Consider the following 18,622-nt stretch of genomic DNA (forward strand, 5'->3'; position numbering starts at 1 on the left):
AGCTTTGAATTTCTTCTCTCTTCAATTTTTTTACATATTCAAGTCAATTTTTTCTTCTCTAGGTCGATATTTTATTCTTCAGGCCAAGAATACAATGGAAAGCCGTGTATTTCATCGTTGTGGAGTTGACGTTGTTGTTTGCATAACCTGGAAGCCCACCAATCCGGGTAGAAGGTCCTTAGGATGCTCAAAGTATGGTAGAAGTAGTTGATGTAATTTTTTCAGGTGTATTGACCCACCTCTTCCAGATCATTACAAACAAGTAATTTTGGGACTGCTAACAAAAATTCTTGTGAATGAGCAGCGAAGGAATAGGGAAAAATAATATGTAATTGTGTTTGTTGTTGTTGCACTGCTCTTTGTAGTGTTATTCTTAGCTTAGGATCTTTGTATCATATGTTTATTCTTAACAAACAATGACAATGTCAAGTGTATGAAGTATTTTGCTACAATGAAAAGTGATGCTTGGTATTAATATCTGAACATATACTAGACAAGTTCAAAACAACAATCTTGATTCGAAAGTAGGCCATCAAATATGCACACTAGCAAAAACCAGTTTACTATTGTGCCTAAACCAAACCAAAACAACATTAACTAAGTTCTGAATATTTCAGACTAAATCTTCCACAAAATAACCTACAAATAAGTTCTGATACTAAAGACTTAAACTTTCACAAAAAGAAATATTTCTTCAAATCATTATGATTGAGACTAGTTGAAGTTGGAGTGAGATTGACTCAGGTTTGGTTGAGTTGAAGAAGGAGTTTCAGATTGGCTTAGGGTTGCCTGAGTTTGTCTCCTTCTAGCTTGTTGTTGAAGTTGTCGTTGTGTTACTGCATTTGTTCCTTTTCACCTTAGTCCAGGTGATCTATATCCAAGATTAATATTGGTCTCGCTAGTATTAATTATTTGCCTAGGATAATGGGTGACTTTGTCCTTTAACCCAAACTACATTCAAATAGAAATATAATTTCAGAACTTAGTATAGTAATTAGACACAATAATTGGACAGAATTTCACATACTTACCCTCTCTATGACTATCCCTGATTCACCAAACAGTATTCCAAATCCAGCAGTCCTAGGCCTTCCACCTAAAGTTAAAGAATTTGTTGAGGAGTCCTTGATCTTTCTTCTGTAGTTCCAGATTGTTGTGTTCCTGATCCACCATCAGCAGCAGTTCCAGAATTTCTTTGAGTTGCAGATCTAGCTGTTGCAGTAGTACCAGATTGTTGTGCTGCAGATCCACCACTAGCAGTAGTACCGAAATGACCTCTTGATACAGCTGTAATAGCCTTGGCATTTGCAGTACTACTACTAGCACCAGCAGTTGAACTTTGCCCTTTCTAAAACACCCATGATATAAAACATTCAGCAAAAGACTAAAAACACTTAAAGCATAAGGAGTATTTGTTTCTTACCAGGATTGCACAGCCTTTTTTGTTAGCACTGTCATACTTTTTACCAAATTTCTATGTTTCTTAGGTCTACCAGGCATCTTAGTAATTAGAGGAGGCTCAACTTTGGAGTTTTGAGTTAGAGGCCACATCTCCGTGTTGGTCATAGGTTGAATGTAACAATTGAATGCCTTGAGGTATGTTTCCTTCTTATACCAATGCTCAATATAGTCAGCAGTGTCATACCTTTTTAAAAAAATTGCACAAACTATATGGGAGCAGGGTATGCCTTTCAATTGCCACATTCTACATGTGCACTCTTTCTTTACAAAATTAATTATGTGTTTGTAAATTCTATCTTGGATCTCAAATCCAGTATCCCCATTTCATTTATATTGATGCTTGGTGGCTCTTATAGATTGATATTCAATGTACCCCATTGCCATAGGAGATATATCATAATTTCACTTTGTAGCAAATTCTCTCATATTAGTCATCCTCTTCATTACCTTAACTCTGATCTCTTCCAAATGGTTATGATTGACTTGTGCCTAGAAGTAAGTATCCAACTGTTGAAGGTCTCACACATGTTGTTCTTCACAACATCATACTTACTACAGTCTTTAAAAAAGGCCATGCACCATGACTGTTTGGGATATCTAAGTAAGTCTTCTATTATCTTATTGCCACACAATTCTGCCAACTCATCTAGTTTAACCTTCAGAAATGCTTCAATTGAAGCTCTTGCACAACCCCATATTTTCTTACTTCTTTTCTCACCACTCCGTATTTTCTTCCAGTTGCTTCATATATGCCTTGCACACATTCTATGCTCAGCATTTGACATCAATTCAGATACAACTTGAACAAGTCCCTTGAACAACAAAAATACACTATTAGAATTCATATAATGCAAGCTTAAGTATTAAAGTAAAAAATAATATTAAAACAATACACATACCTTCTGCATATCAGACATAATTATTAGTCTTTCACCTTCAGATTCTGTCAGTTTCAAGTCCTCTATTAGACACCTAAAAAATCATGACCAATTGTTCATGGTCTCTTTCTCAACCACTGCCCAAGCAACAAGGTACATTTGTTTATTACCATCCTTAGCAATGCATGACAATAGCTCACCTTTACATATTCCCTTCAGAAAATGCACCATTAAAGCCAATTATATTTCTACACCCTTCTAACCAACCTGTCTTTAAAGTATGTAGACAAATGTATATCCTCACAAATACCTCTTTACCAGGTTCTATTTCTTTTGAAGTCCTCACCACAACAGTGCTACCAGGGTTAGTAGTTCTTATCATGTCAGCATAATCATTAATCCTAGCAAACTCTATTTTGCAATCACCTAAATACTTACCTATTACCTTCTGTCTAGCCCTCGCATATATTATTTTTCCTACATACACACCATACTTAATTCTTATCAACTCTTGCAACTTCTTAAGCTTTATGTCATGCTGATTAATGATCTTATCTTTGTAATGCTTAACTATCCAAGTTGTGTTAGCAAGCTTGTTCTTTGTGACTGGAAGCATGAATGAATAGGGTAGTATGTGTTAACAATGAAGTTCTGTATGTGGCCATGTAATCTGCCTAAAATATGCCATCTACATATACTAGAGTTCAAACATATTGCCCTGGCCCTATTCCTCTCATTTGGCCTCAACTTTAACTGAATTATCCTCTGTACAACATAGTCTTGTAAAGCAGATCTAAATTGTCTAACATTTTTAAAGACCATTCCTAGTTGGAAAATAATTTTCTTACAGTTAGGGTCAAAGTAGACCTTTCTACTGTATATTCTTGGAGGAAGGTTCTGCACCTCATCATCTGCATCTATATCATCATCAGTACTATCCTCACTCCCTGGATCTGAACTGTCTAGGTACTGCTCATCCCCTTCCAATTTGCCAGCATATTTAGTAGTCTTGTCCTTGTAAAAATCTTCAAATTCAGGGTCAATGCCTACTGAGCCACTAGGTAGCTCATCTACATTAACATCACTAGATCTCTCTTTCCAGTTCTTCTGATTTACTTTGGTATATCTAGCAGCAACTAGGTCAGCTTTTATATCACTTGTCTCTCCAATAACATCGTCATCAGCATCATAAAATGACTTATTTGTATCCTCATCAGCAGAAACACCCTCATATTCACCATCCTCACTCTTGGAATTACTCTCAAATTCATCACAATCTGAAACTATGGCTAGATGAAAGTTGTAGAACTCCCCTTCATCCTCAGTAGACTCTTCTATATCAGCAATACTCCCTTTACCCTTTCTCTCAATAAAACAACCACTATTTATATCATTGGTAGGTGAGTTTTTTGCCCTAGCATTAGCTCTACTTTGCCTTTGTGGCACTTCACTAAAGCCAGTTGTTTGGTCATATGGAATATCACTGGGGTCTACACCACTACTTAATATTTCATCCAATTCAATATCAACACATGGTATATTAACAATTTGATATAAATAAACATCAATAAAATCCCCATCATGAAGGTCTTTGCAGAATTCTAACATATCAGCATCATACTTAATAAATCGAAATGCTCTTTTTTTATTGACTTAACATGCAAATTTCTCCACACCTAAGTACCCCATATCATTTGCCCATTTTTTGAGTTGAATAACATGCAATTCATCAGTGTCAATAGTTACAATAGTAGACCATGTTATACCATTTTCATACCTCATTAATGGGCCAGCTACCAGTTGTTCATGATGGTGAAATTGTAATTTCACAAGAACAACCATCCTGCCTCACTACGTGATGGTAGTCTAGAAATACGAAATTTTTGGTTACTTTGCACCTTTTATTTAATATACTTTAATTGTGTTTGAGCTAAAATATAGTCAATTTATAATCATTACGTGTTTTTTGTTGTGTAGGTCGAGATTTCGAACTAAAAAGAATTTATAGAGCTAAAAGGAATAAAAGCAAACTTTGAAGTCTGAGTATAAGTTCGAGAGTTAAGGCGTTGGGATCGAGTTCGGGAGTCAAGGACCGAGTATGCCTAGAAAAAAAAGAAAAGAAAAAAATGTAAGGAAATAAACCAAGGATGCCACGTCGTGCTATGCAAATTTTCAGCAAAATGAAAGAAGTTCAACATTCTAATAATTGTCAAGTTCCACGTCGTGCAATTCGTCATGTGCCGCCTTGTGCCAAGAAATTTGAGATAAATGCAAAACAAGACCCTTCTGATGTTGGACACTAACATGTCATGTGCTAGGCTATGCCTCATAAGGGGCAAAGTTAAATCGTTCATCATGAAGCAAAACGTGACACAATAGCAAAATTCCATTACCGCGACACCCAGGGCACCGCGACAGTGCTTTTGTACTGCTTCTCGTCAGAAGTTGCTCTCTTAACTTTTTCACTAGCGCCCCGCATGGGGCGGCACAATGCACGGCGCGCATGTGTAATTTTCTCAATGTATTTGTACTATTTCGGCTTGGAAAAGGTAATTTTGCCTGGGCCCACTCCTACAGGGTATAAATACACCAAAAAGATATTTTTGAAGGGACTTTTGACCTAAAAAGATTGGAGAAGCAACCAAGGCAAGAAGACACAAGAATTCTTCAGGATTTCAACCTACAATCGGTGTGATACGCGAGTTTGTATCGAATCATTAGTATTAATTTTTTTTTTTTTTGAACCTTATTGAGATGACTTATTCCATAGATATGGAGTAAATTCCAATAGGGTGTTGATAGATACGGTGTTTTGATAACTTGATTAGGGATTCGATTCTTGATAACTGTCAAAATTAATTGTTGGAGTTTAATTCATAATGTGGAGTCATTTCTTATTTTGCTTAATCGAAAGATGAGCTTGATATTGAATTGCTTTACATTTTATGCTCTAGTTTAAATTCGTTATTCAAATAAGTAATTGAAAGAGCCTCTTGAATTGTTAATCGAACTAGAAAATAGAAAAATATTCGTTAGAAGTTACCCTTTAGATCATGACCATCATTTTTTATTGTTGCAATTGTCTACCGTGCTTCAATTGGATTAATTACAGAAATTAATATTTAATCGGAAGAGGAACCTTCACTTCAAGTGTAATCTGATGATTTGTTGAATTCGTGAGAATCAATAGTATTATAGAGTGAATTCACTCAAGAATTGGATCCCGAGTCAATTATCTTGCACCTACCTAGTCAAATACCATTATTCCTCTCTTTGATATTCCTTTATTGCTCATCCGCTGTCTTTTGTGATCAATTGTTAATTGCTTAATTTTTAGTAGTTAATCGTAGTAATAGTAATCAAATCAAGTGTTAATTCTCCTGGATCGTAATCAACTGAAGATTATTCGAACATTGATTAAATCCAATCCTTGTGGAGACGATAATTAAACGATGCTATCTTTGACTAGCGAGCAATAATTTTGTGTTGTATTTTGCGCTTGTCAAATTTTGACGCCGTTGTCTGCAGGGATGTGCGCATTAGTTCAGGCGCGGAGAATGGAGCCCGACTTTGACTCAGGCCCCGACTAGATATTCAGGGAAATTTCCTTTACCTTATATTTTTTAATTGTGTGTCATGAGGTCATGCCACAACTTAAAGTGTGGGGTGGAGGATATGTTGTATGTATGTATATTAGTGTTAGTTTTTGTTAGTTGTAGTAGTTAGAGATAGAAAATAATTGAAAAACCATAAAAAATTTAAAATTTTCGAGTTTTGCCGACGATGGATATCATAGACATGTTTCTTAAGGGATTAAAGTAGAAAGAAAAAGACAAAAAGATTTCTTTTGTTAGGTAGTGTAATAATTCCCCCTTGATTTTTTTTTTTGTGTCGCGGTTCTTTTCTAAGAGTTTTGTTTGAACCGGGTATAGTTAGTTTTTATTTTGTGAAGTAGTAGGAAACCTTGTGCTATGGTTTGAATTGAAAGCAATATCTCTTGACCTTATTATACCTTGAGAATAATGAGTACTTTAGTTGTGACGCTTAAGCTCAGCTCTTGACTCGTATATAAGTACCTTAATTTGTTTGATCTTGACCTTGCTTAATTTCTTTGATTAGAGAGTCGGGATAAATCCGATCCTGAATAAGTTATGTGCCATGTGTGTGTGAGGTTTTGTGTTATTCTGTTCAGTGCATTTGATGTCTAAAACTTGCCCCGTATGTTTGCAAAGCGTAATAGTAGTTTTATTCAGTCTTGGAAGTGATTTAGGCCTTTTTTGTTAAGCCAATTATAAGCTTTTACCCACCTAATTGTTATGTATCGTAGTTAACCCTTTTGAGAATGTAATCATGTTTCTTTAGCAACCACAGTACAAACCTTACTCATTTGTTTGAATTTGAACTTTTACCTCTCGTGAGCACGTAAATTTGTTATGAACTTTGTAAAAGGTAAAGTGTAGGGTGATTGGTTTGGCTTTTGAATGGAACTATTGAAATAAGGAAGAAAGTGTACTGTTTTGAAAATGTAAGAGCTACTTGAATTGAAAAGAAAAAAAATAGTTGTATTGTTGTGCAAAATATTCTTTGATAGTGGTGACTCTTGATGTAATTGTTCTTAAAGAAGTAGGGAGTTAATGTATATTGATGTAAATGTGGAGTTATGGTTTGACATAAGTGTGGGGTTTTGAATGGTTAATTGTATGTATTAAAGTATTTAGGGAAGTGTAGTCACTCTTATATCCAAATGTATCCTACCCATCCTGCAACCTACATTACAACTAATTAAAGTCCTACTTGATCCTCTACTTGATCCTTACGGGCAAGCCTATGGTACGTCTTTTATGGCATATGATTCTGAGAGTGAGTGAATTATTTATATCTTGAGTTCGTAATTGTTCTTAAATTTTATTGTGTGTGAAACTACTCTCTATTATTGTGTGAGGGCACTTGATTCATGAAGGAAAGGTAATGTCGTTGACCTCTGTGTTAGAGTAAGTGAGCGGGTTGTGAAAAGTGTGGTGCTTTTGAGTCAAATCTTGAGGCAAGGATATTATATTAGAGTGCTTAATCTGTTTTAATTATTCTTGGTGTGATGAGTTATGAGAGTTGTTTAAAAATATCGTGTCTATGTGAAGTGTAGTTTGATTGCTCGAGGACGAGCAATGGTTTAAGTGTGGGGTGTTGATGGTAGGCTATAATTACGTATTTTTGTCGCTTATTGCACTCTAACTCACAACACTTTATTTGTGTTTGAGCTTTAATTGGTTATATTTTGCACTTATTGTGTGTTTTATGCCTTGCAAGAAGTAATTCCGAGCTATGAAGATAATTTGGAGCTAAATAGAATAAGTCGGAGCTTTGAAATCTGAGTAAAAGCCCAAGAAATTAAGTCGGGATCATGTTCGGGGGTTGAGGACCAAGTCTGGATGTCAAAAAATGAGAAAACAAAATTACTCTGAAAAAATTACACTACCGCCCCGCGCCATGCGTACCGGGGCGCAGTGCAAAATTCCCGCAAAGTGAAAAAATTAGCTCTCTGGATTTCCCTACTAATGCCACGCATGGCGTGTCGCCCCATTCGGCGCGCCTGCGTATTTTTTACAGAGTAAATATCCTATTTCGGCTAGAAAAAGGTGATTTCATCTAGGCCCGACCCTACTTGGTATAAATACATAGAAAAATATTATTTTCTAGACTTTTGTCACATATTCGACCTAAGGAAGCTAAGGAGGAATTGGAAGAACACGAGCACAAGGATTTCATCATTCATTTCTCACTCAAGACCCGAGTTTAGATTGAATTTGTATTTTTCTATACTTTAACTTTATTTGTGATGAATTGCTCCATATCTATGGAGTAGTTACCTTTAGGGTTTGATGGATTTGGTGTATTGATGATTGTTTGTGGATTATAACTCTAGTTTTATGTATTGACGCATTTTTGGATGATTTAATTGTTGCATCTATATTTACTTGTTCATGTAATCGAGAGAGGCATAACTTGTGAATTCTTTGCATTATATTGTTGGTCGAGTTCATTAATTCTTCTTAGTAATCGAAAGAGGCTAGCTGAATCATTAATTAAACCTAGTTAGGAGGATAATTGAGAGAAGTTCTTCTAAAGACCAATCCACTATGCATTCTTGCATATCTTTACGTGCTTAAATTGATTCATCTTGTGAGGTTAAGACTTAATCGAGAGAGGAGCTTTTGCTGTTTGAACTAATAATTGAGTAAATTCGAGAGACCCACTTTAATATTAAAAGCGAATTACCTAGAGTTAGATCCCAAAAAATTATCTTGCACCTATCCTATCAAAACACTATCTTCTCCCATTGATAACCTTCTTTGCTTATTCCTTGTTTCGATTGTTATTAGTCAATAACTTTAGATTCTTTGTTAATTTTAGTTAGACATCTTATAAATCTCAAATGTTGATCATCTTGGATAGCAACCAATCTAGAAACTACGAAAATACTGTTTAAATCTAATCCCTATGGATACGATATTTTACTATACTATCTTTGATTAGCGAGCATAATTTAGGTGTGTGTTTCGAGCTCGTCACTACCCCTATGAAAATAAGATAAGATAAGTCCAAATTAGTAAAATATTCAAAAGAAAAAGACAATATTATTTGAACTGTCTTTGAAAAACAACAAGCAAATGCGGGAAAAGAACCATAACTTGATCACTACATGCCAAATCAGTTAGGAACCAACAAAATTTAGAGAAAAAAAATAAGAATTTAGTGTGTTATTCCAAAAAGCCCTAATTTTAAACCCTAAATAACGAAAGAACCATTGCATGCATACAAAACATTATCTATTATGTCCAAAAAGAAAACAACCAGAAATTTCACAAAAGACTACAATCGGACCCTGAATGATTTCTATGTTTCCGGTGAAGGAGAAATAGACGCTACACGAAACACTCAGATTCTTGTTTCGGGACCGATTTTGAAAGAAAAATAAACATAATGAGCAGATGATCTAATGGGCGGAAAATCCTATGACAACCGTTCACTCCATTTGAGCAGACGATTGAAAATGTAGAGTTCTTTGAGAGAGACGACTGAAAATGAAATGAGTGTTTTAGGGTCTTTCAGTAAAAAATGAATGGGAAATATTCGGTACTTAGTGAGTTTTCGCGCCTTACACGTGGCAGGTTTTAATTTATTTATTGCTGACTGAGTTGCCATGTTTGTAAAATTGTAATGTGCGCGCTATGATTCAACTGTCAGATGTGTTTATTAAACAACTTATTCTCGAGTTGAAGTATTCATTTGAGAATTTTGAAAATTTATTTACCGTCATGACAATCGGGTGCAAGTTCAAGTGGCCAGGAGGCCTTTTAGCCATGTACTATTTGATGAATTACGCCAAACATCTTTATAATACTACTATGTTAAGTATAGATACATTCCTTATATTTTTAATCAGATAATTATATTCCTCATATTTTTGAATAGTTTCTTACACCTCCCTCCCAATTTATGTGACGGAGTTTAGATTTCGAGAATGAAATGAGTTTTTTTAACGTTATTTTTTTATTATACCTTTTAGATATTTTGAATTGTTAATAATTGTGACTGAACTTTTTATGTAGTTTCTAAATATATACTCCCCCGTTCACTTTTACTTGTCCAGTATTCTAAAAATAGATTTTCACTTTTATTTTTTACTTTTAACATATCAAGAGAACACAATTTTTTTTTCCTGTTATACCCAGAATATTAATTACTCATTTTAAATCATTTCTCAAATCCATTAAAAATATGTATCAATTAATATGAATATCATGGTAAGTTATGCACTTCATTTATTATTTCTTAAGGGAAGTGCAAAGTCAATAGTGGACAAGTAAAAGTGAACGGTGGGAATAAATTTTATTTCAAAAAATTTAAAGATTCTATGTTTGAATTCACAATTAAAATTAAGAAGTTTGACTCTTGAAATCCGAGCCCCGCCACATAAAGTGGGACAGAGAGAGTAATAATTTTAAGATAACATTCAAGATCTGAATGGTCCACATCTATTCATCCTCATTAAATGGTTATTTTAAAATTATGCAATTAATGACTGAGGTTTGAACTATTTAGATCGTGTTTGGACATATATTTTGGCTTCATTTTTTCAGAATGTTTTTTTGAAAACATTGTTTATTTATGAAATATATGTTTTGGGGAAAAAAATCAAAAAATTTCAAGTTCCCAAAAACTAGTTCAGGGCAGTTTTTGGGTGAAATTTTTTCTTCCACTCACAAACTTTCAAGTTTTTTTTCAAATAAAATGTATGTCCATACACAACTTCAACTTTCAAAAATTATTTTTCAACATAACTTCAAAAATTTATTTTTTTCAATCAAATCTATGTCCAAACGCTAGCTTAGATTGAAATGCCCATTAAGTGAAACCTTAGATAATTTTAATTTAACCATTTATAGTTAATTTAACTTATTTTCGTGCTAGAGCTTTTATAATGACTCTAGTGGCTCGTTGTGTATGATAAGGTGTTCCATAAGAGTCAAAAGATGAGCGATATTATCATAATACATGTGAAAAGTCGATAGCATACTCGATGACCGAAGGAACTTGCTTGACCCAAATTTTAGATTCGGGTTCAACCAATTAGATTTAAATAAAGTAGAGTCAATCTTAGCTAATATTAATATCTAAAAGACAAAATAGCCGATTTTGTAATAGATAATATGTATGCTTTACCGAAGGGCAATAAATATGGACAATGCTAACAATATTCAATGACCCAACTGGAGAAAGATAGTATTAAATAATAAGAAATAGCAATGGATGACATTTATGTAAATAAGAACATGCAAGTCACCCGAAAAATAGGTGAGATTTGTGGATATTTCTTCTGACAATTATGAATGATTGATAAGCCTTCGAATGTTCAAGTAGTTCTTGGATCTAGTGGAAAAGGTTATGTAAGAATCTTAGTAAAAAGGTGTTTCTCGTGTGCTTGCAATAAAGTCAGATTCTCTCTATAAAGTCAATGTATTTTTTTACAAATCTTATGTCCCCTGTCATTATGTCTCTTTCTATTTATAGGGAACATATTCCTAAAAACTCTAATAGCACAAGTACAGAGAATATCCACTAGAATATTCTCTTTTGTGTCATATTCTAAAACTAGCTGTTAACTCTGTCTAAGATGCTCGACCTCGACCTTGATCTACGATGACTTCTCGACCCTGATCTTTGCTAACCATTCGACCGTACCATTCATCACTTTAGGGACCATTTCGACCTTGGATAGGTCTTTATTAAAGCCGTACTGACGACACGTGACAATCTGCGAGTGCCTCCTTAATATTAATATGGTTTTATCATATCAGAGGTAATTTTTGACCCATACAAATGTAACGACCCGACTGGTCGTTTTGAGCATCTGCACTTTGCTCGATAGTTTGAGGGATCGAGTATCTCCACATGATGTATTAAGATTTGTGTAAATCGTCGGTGTTGGTTTTCAAGTTATCCGAAATCGATTTGGAAGAATGAACTTCAAGATTTAAGCTTTAAATTGGAAGAGTTGACCAAGTTTGACCTTTAGCATTGGATCTCGGAATGGAGTTTCGTTGGTTCCGCTAGTTCCGTTGGGTGATTTTGGACTTAGGAGCGCATCCAGATTGTAATTTAGAGGTCCGTAGTCGAATTAGTCTTGAAATGACGAAAGTTGGATTTTTGGGAAGTTTGATCGGGAGTGGACTTTTCGATATCGGGGTCGGATTCCGATTCCGGAAGTTGGAGTAGGTCCGTAATGTCAAATGTGACGTGTGTGCAAAATTCGAGGTCAATTGGATGTGTTTTGATAGGTTTCGACATCAGTTGTAGAAGTTGAAGTTTCAAAGTTCATTGATTTTTACTTGAGGTGCGACTCGTCGTTTTGAGGTTGTTATGCGTGATTTGAAGCCTCGAGTAGGTTCATTTCGTCATATAAAACTTGTCTACAAAATTTGGCTCAATTTGGAGTTGATTTGATATGGTTCAGACGCTCGGTTGTGATTCTAGAAGTTCTTGAAGTTTACCTTGATCTTCATGCGTTTAGGCGTCCGATTCGTGATTCTAGAGGTTATTTTGATGTTTTGATCGCTCGAGCGAGTTCGTGTTGTGTTTCTGGACCTGGGTGCATGGTTGGTTTGGAGCCTCGGGGGCTCGGGTGAGTTTAAGATTGGTTTTAGAATGACTTTTCATGATTTTTGAGTGCTGGTACTGGTGTCATCGCATTTGCGATGTTTTTGTCGCAAATGCGATAATCGCAATTGCGAAGCAGCCATCACATTTGCGAAATTTGGGCTGCTGGGGGGAGATTCGCATTTGCGATGTGGGGTTGTTCGCTTTTGCGATGGACCCTGTCGCTTTTCCGAGATATTGATCTTCGCATTTGCGAAGTTTTGGGATCGCAAACGCGACCTTGACAGGAAAACTTCTGGTTCGCATTTGCGGAGGTCGCATTTGCAAACCCCATGTCGCAAATGCAACATCTGCAGCCTGCTAAATTCTGAGAATTCCGAGACTTAGCTTCATTTTGTTATATTTTGAACCCTAGCTTCGATAGGAGGCGATTTTGTGAAGGAATTCTCATACCAAATCATTGGGTAAGTGCCTCTAATTAATTCTCAACTACATTTCATGATTTTACATAAGATTTAACATCAAATTCATGAAAATTTGTGGATTTTGTCAAAACTTTGAAAAATAAAAATTTGGGATTTGAGAGTCGCATAGGACTCGGATTTGGAAACAAAATACGTATTTGGACTCATGAGGCTATGGGTAGTCAAGACCTACCATTGGACCCGGGTTTTGACCGGGCGGGCTCGGGGTTGACTTTTGTTGACTTTTAGAAATTGTATAAAAATCACAGCTTTATTAGTTGAAATTATTTTCCCTTGCATTGTGTGATGTATTTAAGTCGTCTTTGACTAGATTGAGCTGAGCAGAGGTGAATTTGTAAAGGAAAAAGCTAAATTGAGTATTGAGTTAGCCGAATTGAGGTAAGTGTCTTGCCTAACTTTGTTGAGGAAATTTTTCCTACTATTTGACATTGTTTACTACATGCGTGAATGATACATATATGAGGTGATGAGCATATATGCATGTGCCAGGGTTAACCATGCTCGGGGGTAAATTATATTATAAATTGTATCTTGTAGAATCACGTGACCTTCTTACCTCATGCCTTGACTCCTAGATACTAAGAACATAGTATTAAATGTTAGAAACTAAGACTTAGCTTATTATAACTTGATCAAATTTGATGAAATTCTGAGAATACATTGGTGTGTTTAATTCGGTCATCAATATGCATAATCGTTAATACATTGCTACGACCGATATTCTTGAGATACTAGATTCTATATACTTATGTTATAGATCATTTGTGAGATTTGTTGGAATACTTGAATAATAAGGTTCTTGCGGGTTTATTGAACTATTGTTGGCTTGAAAAGCTATGATTGGGATTCATTTAGAATATTCGTTTAAACACTCTCCTTGACGTTATTTATGCTTTATACCTTGTTTGTCATTGATATACATATGCTTGGTAAGAAAGAGTGTAAAACACGAAGGGTGATGTTGTTCCTTTGTTTATATATTATCATGTGAGGGAGAGTGTAAAGCACGAAGGGAGATGCCGTGCTATATTATTGAGAGTAAAAGCACGAAGGATGATGCCATGTCATATTATTGAGAGTAAAAGCACGAAGAGTGATGCCATGCCATATTATTGAGAGTAAAAACATGAAGGGTGATGCCGTGCCATGTTATGTGAGTGTAAAGAACGAAGGGTGATGCCGTTCCATTTCATTTATATTATCATGCTTTAAATTATCATGAGTTCATGGCACGATGGGTGTTTCCGTGCAGGTGAGGACGAGGGACATGCATTATGTTGTGATATCTTTTTTTTGTATATACGTTCATGTCGTTACATTGAGCTATTATTGTTGTATTTATGGTCCTTATATGACTTGTCGTTAATGCCCTGTTCTTGTCCTTTATCTTATTTGTTATTGTGTCACTCATGCCTTCTACTTGCTAAACTTGCAAAATACCATGCCTACTTCCTGCTGTCATAATTATATCTTTGTCGTATCTATTTTGGTTGCACTTAGTACATGCCTTCTACCGTGTTAGTCATTCATGCTTCTACTTGTTAACGCATAAAGATCACGTGTTCCCCTCTTATTCGTTATATCTATATTTATGCCTCCACCATGCTAGTTAGTTGAAGTTATATTCCTTTCCCTAATTGTTGTCATTACCCCTATGCTTTCCGCCTAGTCTCTTACCGATGCCCTTATGTATATCCTCGTTCATTATTTTTACTTGCGTATTTCCTACTTTGTTATTACTGTTATCGGCATTTCTGCCATCCGATTGGTACTGTTTTACGCATATTTGTTGAGGATGAGATAAATGCACGAAGGGTGTTGTCGTGCACTTGACTTGATATCAGAGTATATTCCTCACGCTATGAAAGTTATGGGGTGACTATTGTGGTCTATTAGTTTTCGTTCTAAGGAAAAGATTGGTCGAGATATTGGAAACTGTTGAATTATGATCTCTTCTAGTACTCCGCTATTGCTTTGTACATTCATTTCGTGTACTCTATTCTGTTATACTGTAGTATAGTTTTATTGCTAGTTTACGGTACATATTTTATCAGTGAGCATCTTTTAACTAAAAAGCCTCGTCACTACTTCGACGAGGTTAGACAAAATACTTACTGGGTACATGGGGTCGGTTGTACTCATACTATACTTCTGCACCTTGCGTGTAGATTTTTGGAGCGAAGCTGCTAGTGATGCCGGGAGCTGACCCTGAAGATGTTCGTGCATTCCGGATATAGCTGCCACTTGTTCTTGGTACTTTAGATTTTGTTAATCTGTTTATGTAACTTTCAAGCAGACCGTGTAATTATTTGTATCAGCTTTGTAAATTCCAAGTCTTAGAAGCTCATGATTTGTACTACCAGTTCTTGAGTTAATTTGTAAATATCGAGATAATTCTTCACTATTTTCCTATAATTTCATTTGGATTGTATTGTCTGTTAGTTGGTTTACCTAGCGGGTCGAGTTAGGTGTCATCACGACTAGTGATTTTTGGTTCGTGACAACAGATCTATCTACTTACTACTTACATTTGAGCCTTTTTTTTTTCCGATCTTGTATTTTAATACATTGAACACTTGTCTAATTTTTAATCTTGGAAGTTGAGCTTTTTTTTAATTAAAGCAAATCTACTGGCATGTCTATGGACATATCTGAAATTTGAATTTCTCCTATTATCGCTTTTAAGATTGGTAATGCATTGGTGTATATTCGTTGCAAAATGCACACTAACTGCATGCCTTAACGTTCTTCCCTTGTTGCCAATGTGGCTTGGTCCAAACAAGTAGGTTCGAGTTCTTTTCAGCAAAATAGCCAATAAACAAGGATAATAAGATTTGTTTTATTTTGATCTTTCAAATTGTTTATACGTAATCCTATTGTCTATCAGTTATCAAGAGAAGAAGGTAGAAACAAAAGAGAAAAGAAATTCTCATTCTTTCAATTTCTTGATTTACAGACACTTATATCCGAAAAAGCTTGTTCGTACTCAATGTTTACATCAATCTAATAAAGACATAATATTGGTCTTTACATACACTATTATCACTAAATCATAGTCGACAGATATTCTCACCTTAATTCATTAAATGATGGTTACTTTATAAAACATGAGAATTACTCCTCATGATCAAGAAATGATAGATGTTTTTTTTACATAGTCAACATACTTGGGTGGTTTCTGTTGTATCTGTTATTTCAAGGTATAACAACTAATAAAAAATTGCAAGGCAATGTTGCTTCCAAAGTTATTACAAACTTGGCATCATCTTTTGATAGAGACCAATGTCCATTCCATGGTAAGCAATTGGAGCATACATCCACAGTTCATCTGAGCTCAGTAACTGTAGCAAGAGAAGAAATATTTAGTAAATTATGCTATATTACTTCCCATATTCAATCAATCAAATTTAAGGGGAAAAAAAGAAAGAAGAATTAACAACAAATAGCCGTTCACCCAATCACTTAAACTAAAAACAGCCGGTGGAGGTATAATACATGCATAATTTATGCATTATATATGTATAATTGTGTATAATCAATGTATAATCTTAGTATATGGCTAGAAAAATTAAATAATGAATATCACCGGCTATTTATGTAAAAATCCCCCAAAAAAACTGGAAAATGTGAAGGCTTTGTTATTTACCTTAATTTGAAGCTGCAAAAACTTCACATAAGTAACTGCTTCTTCAAGCATTGTGCTAATGTCAACCTGATGTATATAGCAAATAAGAAAAATACTCAATAAGAGGATTCTTGAATTTCTTCATTCCTTTAGATGAATTCGTAGGCGTTTGGAAAAATTTGAAAAAGTGGTTTTGAAAAACTCATTTTCGAAAAATCTCCAAAACATGCAAAAATCTATGGACAAACACGTTTTTGAAAAAAAAATCCAAAAAAGAGGAAAAAAAATCTATGGACAAACGTGTAAGTATTATAATAAAAAGCATTATTACCTTAGTGCCATTGGGAACAAGGTTCTGCAAGATTCTCAATCTTTCATTGATCTTTTCTCTTCTTCTCTGCAATTTTTGCAAATAAAAATCTTAGTTTATTAACATTATAAATCTCTGAACAAGTTAATGAACAATAAGTGAATAAATGAAGCTGGTGTTAATTATTACCCTAGCATAAAGGCTTTGTGGATCTGTAGCAGCTCCTCTGCTGGCTCTTGATTTCCCTTTAGATTTTGAAGATATTGCCCCTCCATTTAATTCCTGAGAAGCATTAGAATCATCCTCAGAACTGCAGCAACTTGAGCTCTGTCCATTTTGAATAGCTGCATTATTAGCTTCTTGATCTTCTCCTTCTTCATTGTTAATTTGAGTTATCTTTTGATTCTTTTTCCCTTTTGGCTGTGCCTTTTTCTTATTTTTCTGTGCCTGCATTGAGTAAATAATCTAATGAGATTCATATACAAAGATAATATTAATCAATCTCTTTTGTTAAAGTTCTTAAATTAAACTCACATCTTGTGATGATCCCCGCGATTTCTTCTTCGGATTCTCAGGTAATTCCTCCTTGAGTTTTTGTTCCTTTGAACTTGATTGAAGTGCAATTTTGTCAAACTTCCTCTTCAGCTGCATTTCCTTGCTTGAAACAGGGGAAATTCCAACATTGTCCAATTGGTCACATACCATTTCTTCTTTGGATGAGGGTGAGTCCATGTCATTAGTATCATCAGGAAAATTAATAGACAAATTTTCAAGATTATTTTTGTTGTCCATAATAAAGAAATCAATGGACTGATCATCAGGTTGGTTGTTAATTGCTACTTGAAGAAGCTGGTTATTAACATCATGATCAATGTCGTGGTTCGAATTGTTAGTGAAAAAAATGCCATCACTTCCACAGCTGGTAATGCTACTTTCTTGAGAAAAATACTGAAAGTTAGTGTTAGCTTCATGTTGTTCATCACCTAATTGATAGAATGCTGATTGTGGAGGACCATTCTCATAACCCGAGCCACCATTTTCGCGAGCATTTATCGCGAACAAGTTGCCTTGGTCGCCATGCAATTGAAGCATGAAATCTGCAGTTTCAGTACTTGAGAATAATTTGGTTAATGACTCCCATTCTTCATCAAAAAAAGCTCCAATTTGCTCCATTTTTTTGGTTAAAAGTGTAAAGGGAGTTAGGCCAAAGAGAAATAGAGGTGGCTTTACTAAATAGTATTGTCAACTGATATACTGACAAAATAAGGTTTTGAGGATGATCTCACACTTGGAATGAGCGAAAAGTTGGGGACATTTATACGAGAAAAGGTTACAAAGGAATTGAAAGAATGTTTAGATGAAGATTTACTTGATTTTTTTAATTGAAATCCATAATTCCAAATGATTAATTTACAAAGGTCTTTTTTCCAATGTGGGGCCAACCAACAGGCAAAGTACAACTAAGAAGAGGGGCCAAGTTCATGCAATAATGAAATAAAATATGTTAGCCTTTTAATTGGATTAATGTAATCTTGGACTTAGCTTATTATGTCATTAATGAGTCATCGAAGGCTAACTGTCTTAATCTAATCATTGGGTCATGACAATTAACCACACTGATTGATAAAAATTAATGAAAAGTTAACAGTAATTAACAGAAGAGATGTTAGAACGTGGTAAGCTTTTCTTGAATATACTATGAGTTCTG

The 18,622-nt window shown here is 34.9% G+C and overlaps 1 protein-coding gene across 1 annotated transcript; it reads right to left on the reverse strand.

The window, feature by feature from the left end:
- Positions 1 to 15,926: 15,926 nt before the first annotated feature.
- LOC104119728 (transcription factor RSL2-like) lies at positions 15,927 to 18,194 on the reverse strand. The gene is made up of 5 exons (XM_009631303.4): positions 17,449 to 18,194; positions 17,104 to 17,361; positions 16,936 to 17,001; positions 16,626 to 16,691; positions 15,927 to 16,320 (listed from the first exon to the last, which is right to left on the reverse strand). The coding sequence occupies exons 1-5, from the start codon at positions 18,085 to 18,087 to the stop codon at positions 16,228 to 16,230; spliced, it is 1,122 nt and encodes a 373-aa protein (XP_009629598.1). The 5' UTR covers positions 18,088 to 18,194; the 3' UTR covers positions 15,927 to 16,227.
- Positions 18,195 to 18,622: the final 428 nt, after the last annotated feature.

This window comes from Nicotiana tomentosiformis, chromosome 4 (genome assembly GCF_000390325.3).
Source record: "Nicotiana tomentosiformis chromosome 4, ASM39032v3, whole genome shotgun sequence".
In the NCBI taxonomy this organism is placed as follows: Eukaryota; Viridiplantae; Streptophyta; class Magnoliopsida; order Solanales; family Solanaceae; genus Nicotiana; species Nicotiana tomentosiformis.

Bases quoted from the DNA above. Each gene is read 5' to 3' on its own strand.
- LOC104119728 (XM_009631303.4), bottom strand. From the start codon at position 18,087: ATGGAGCAAATTGGAGCTTTTTTTGATGAAGAATGGGAGTCATTAACC. The intron at 17,362-17,448 runs GTGAGTTTAATT...TACTCAATGCAG, and splicing joins CGCGGGGATCATCACAAGAT to GCACAGAAAAATAAGAAAAA. The intron at 17,002-17,103 runs GTAATAATTAAC...CAAAAATTGCAG, and splicing joins CACAAAGCCTTTATGCTAGG to AGAAGAAGAGAAAAGATCAA.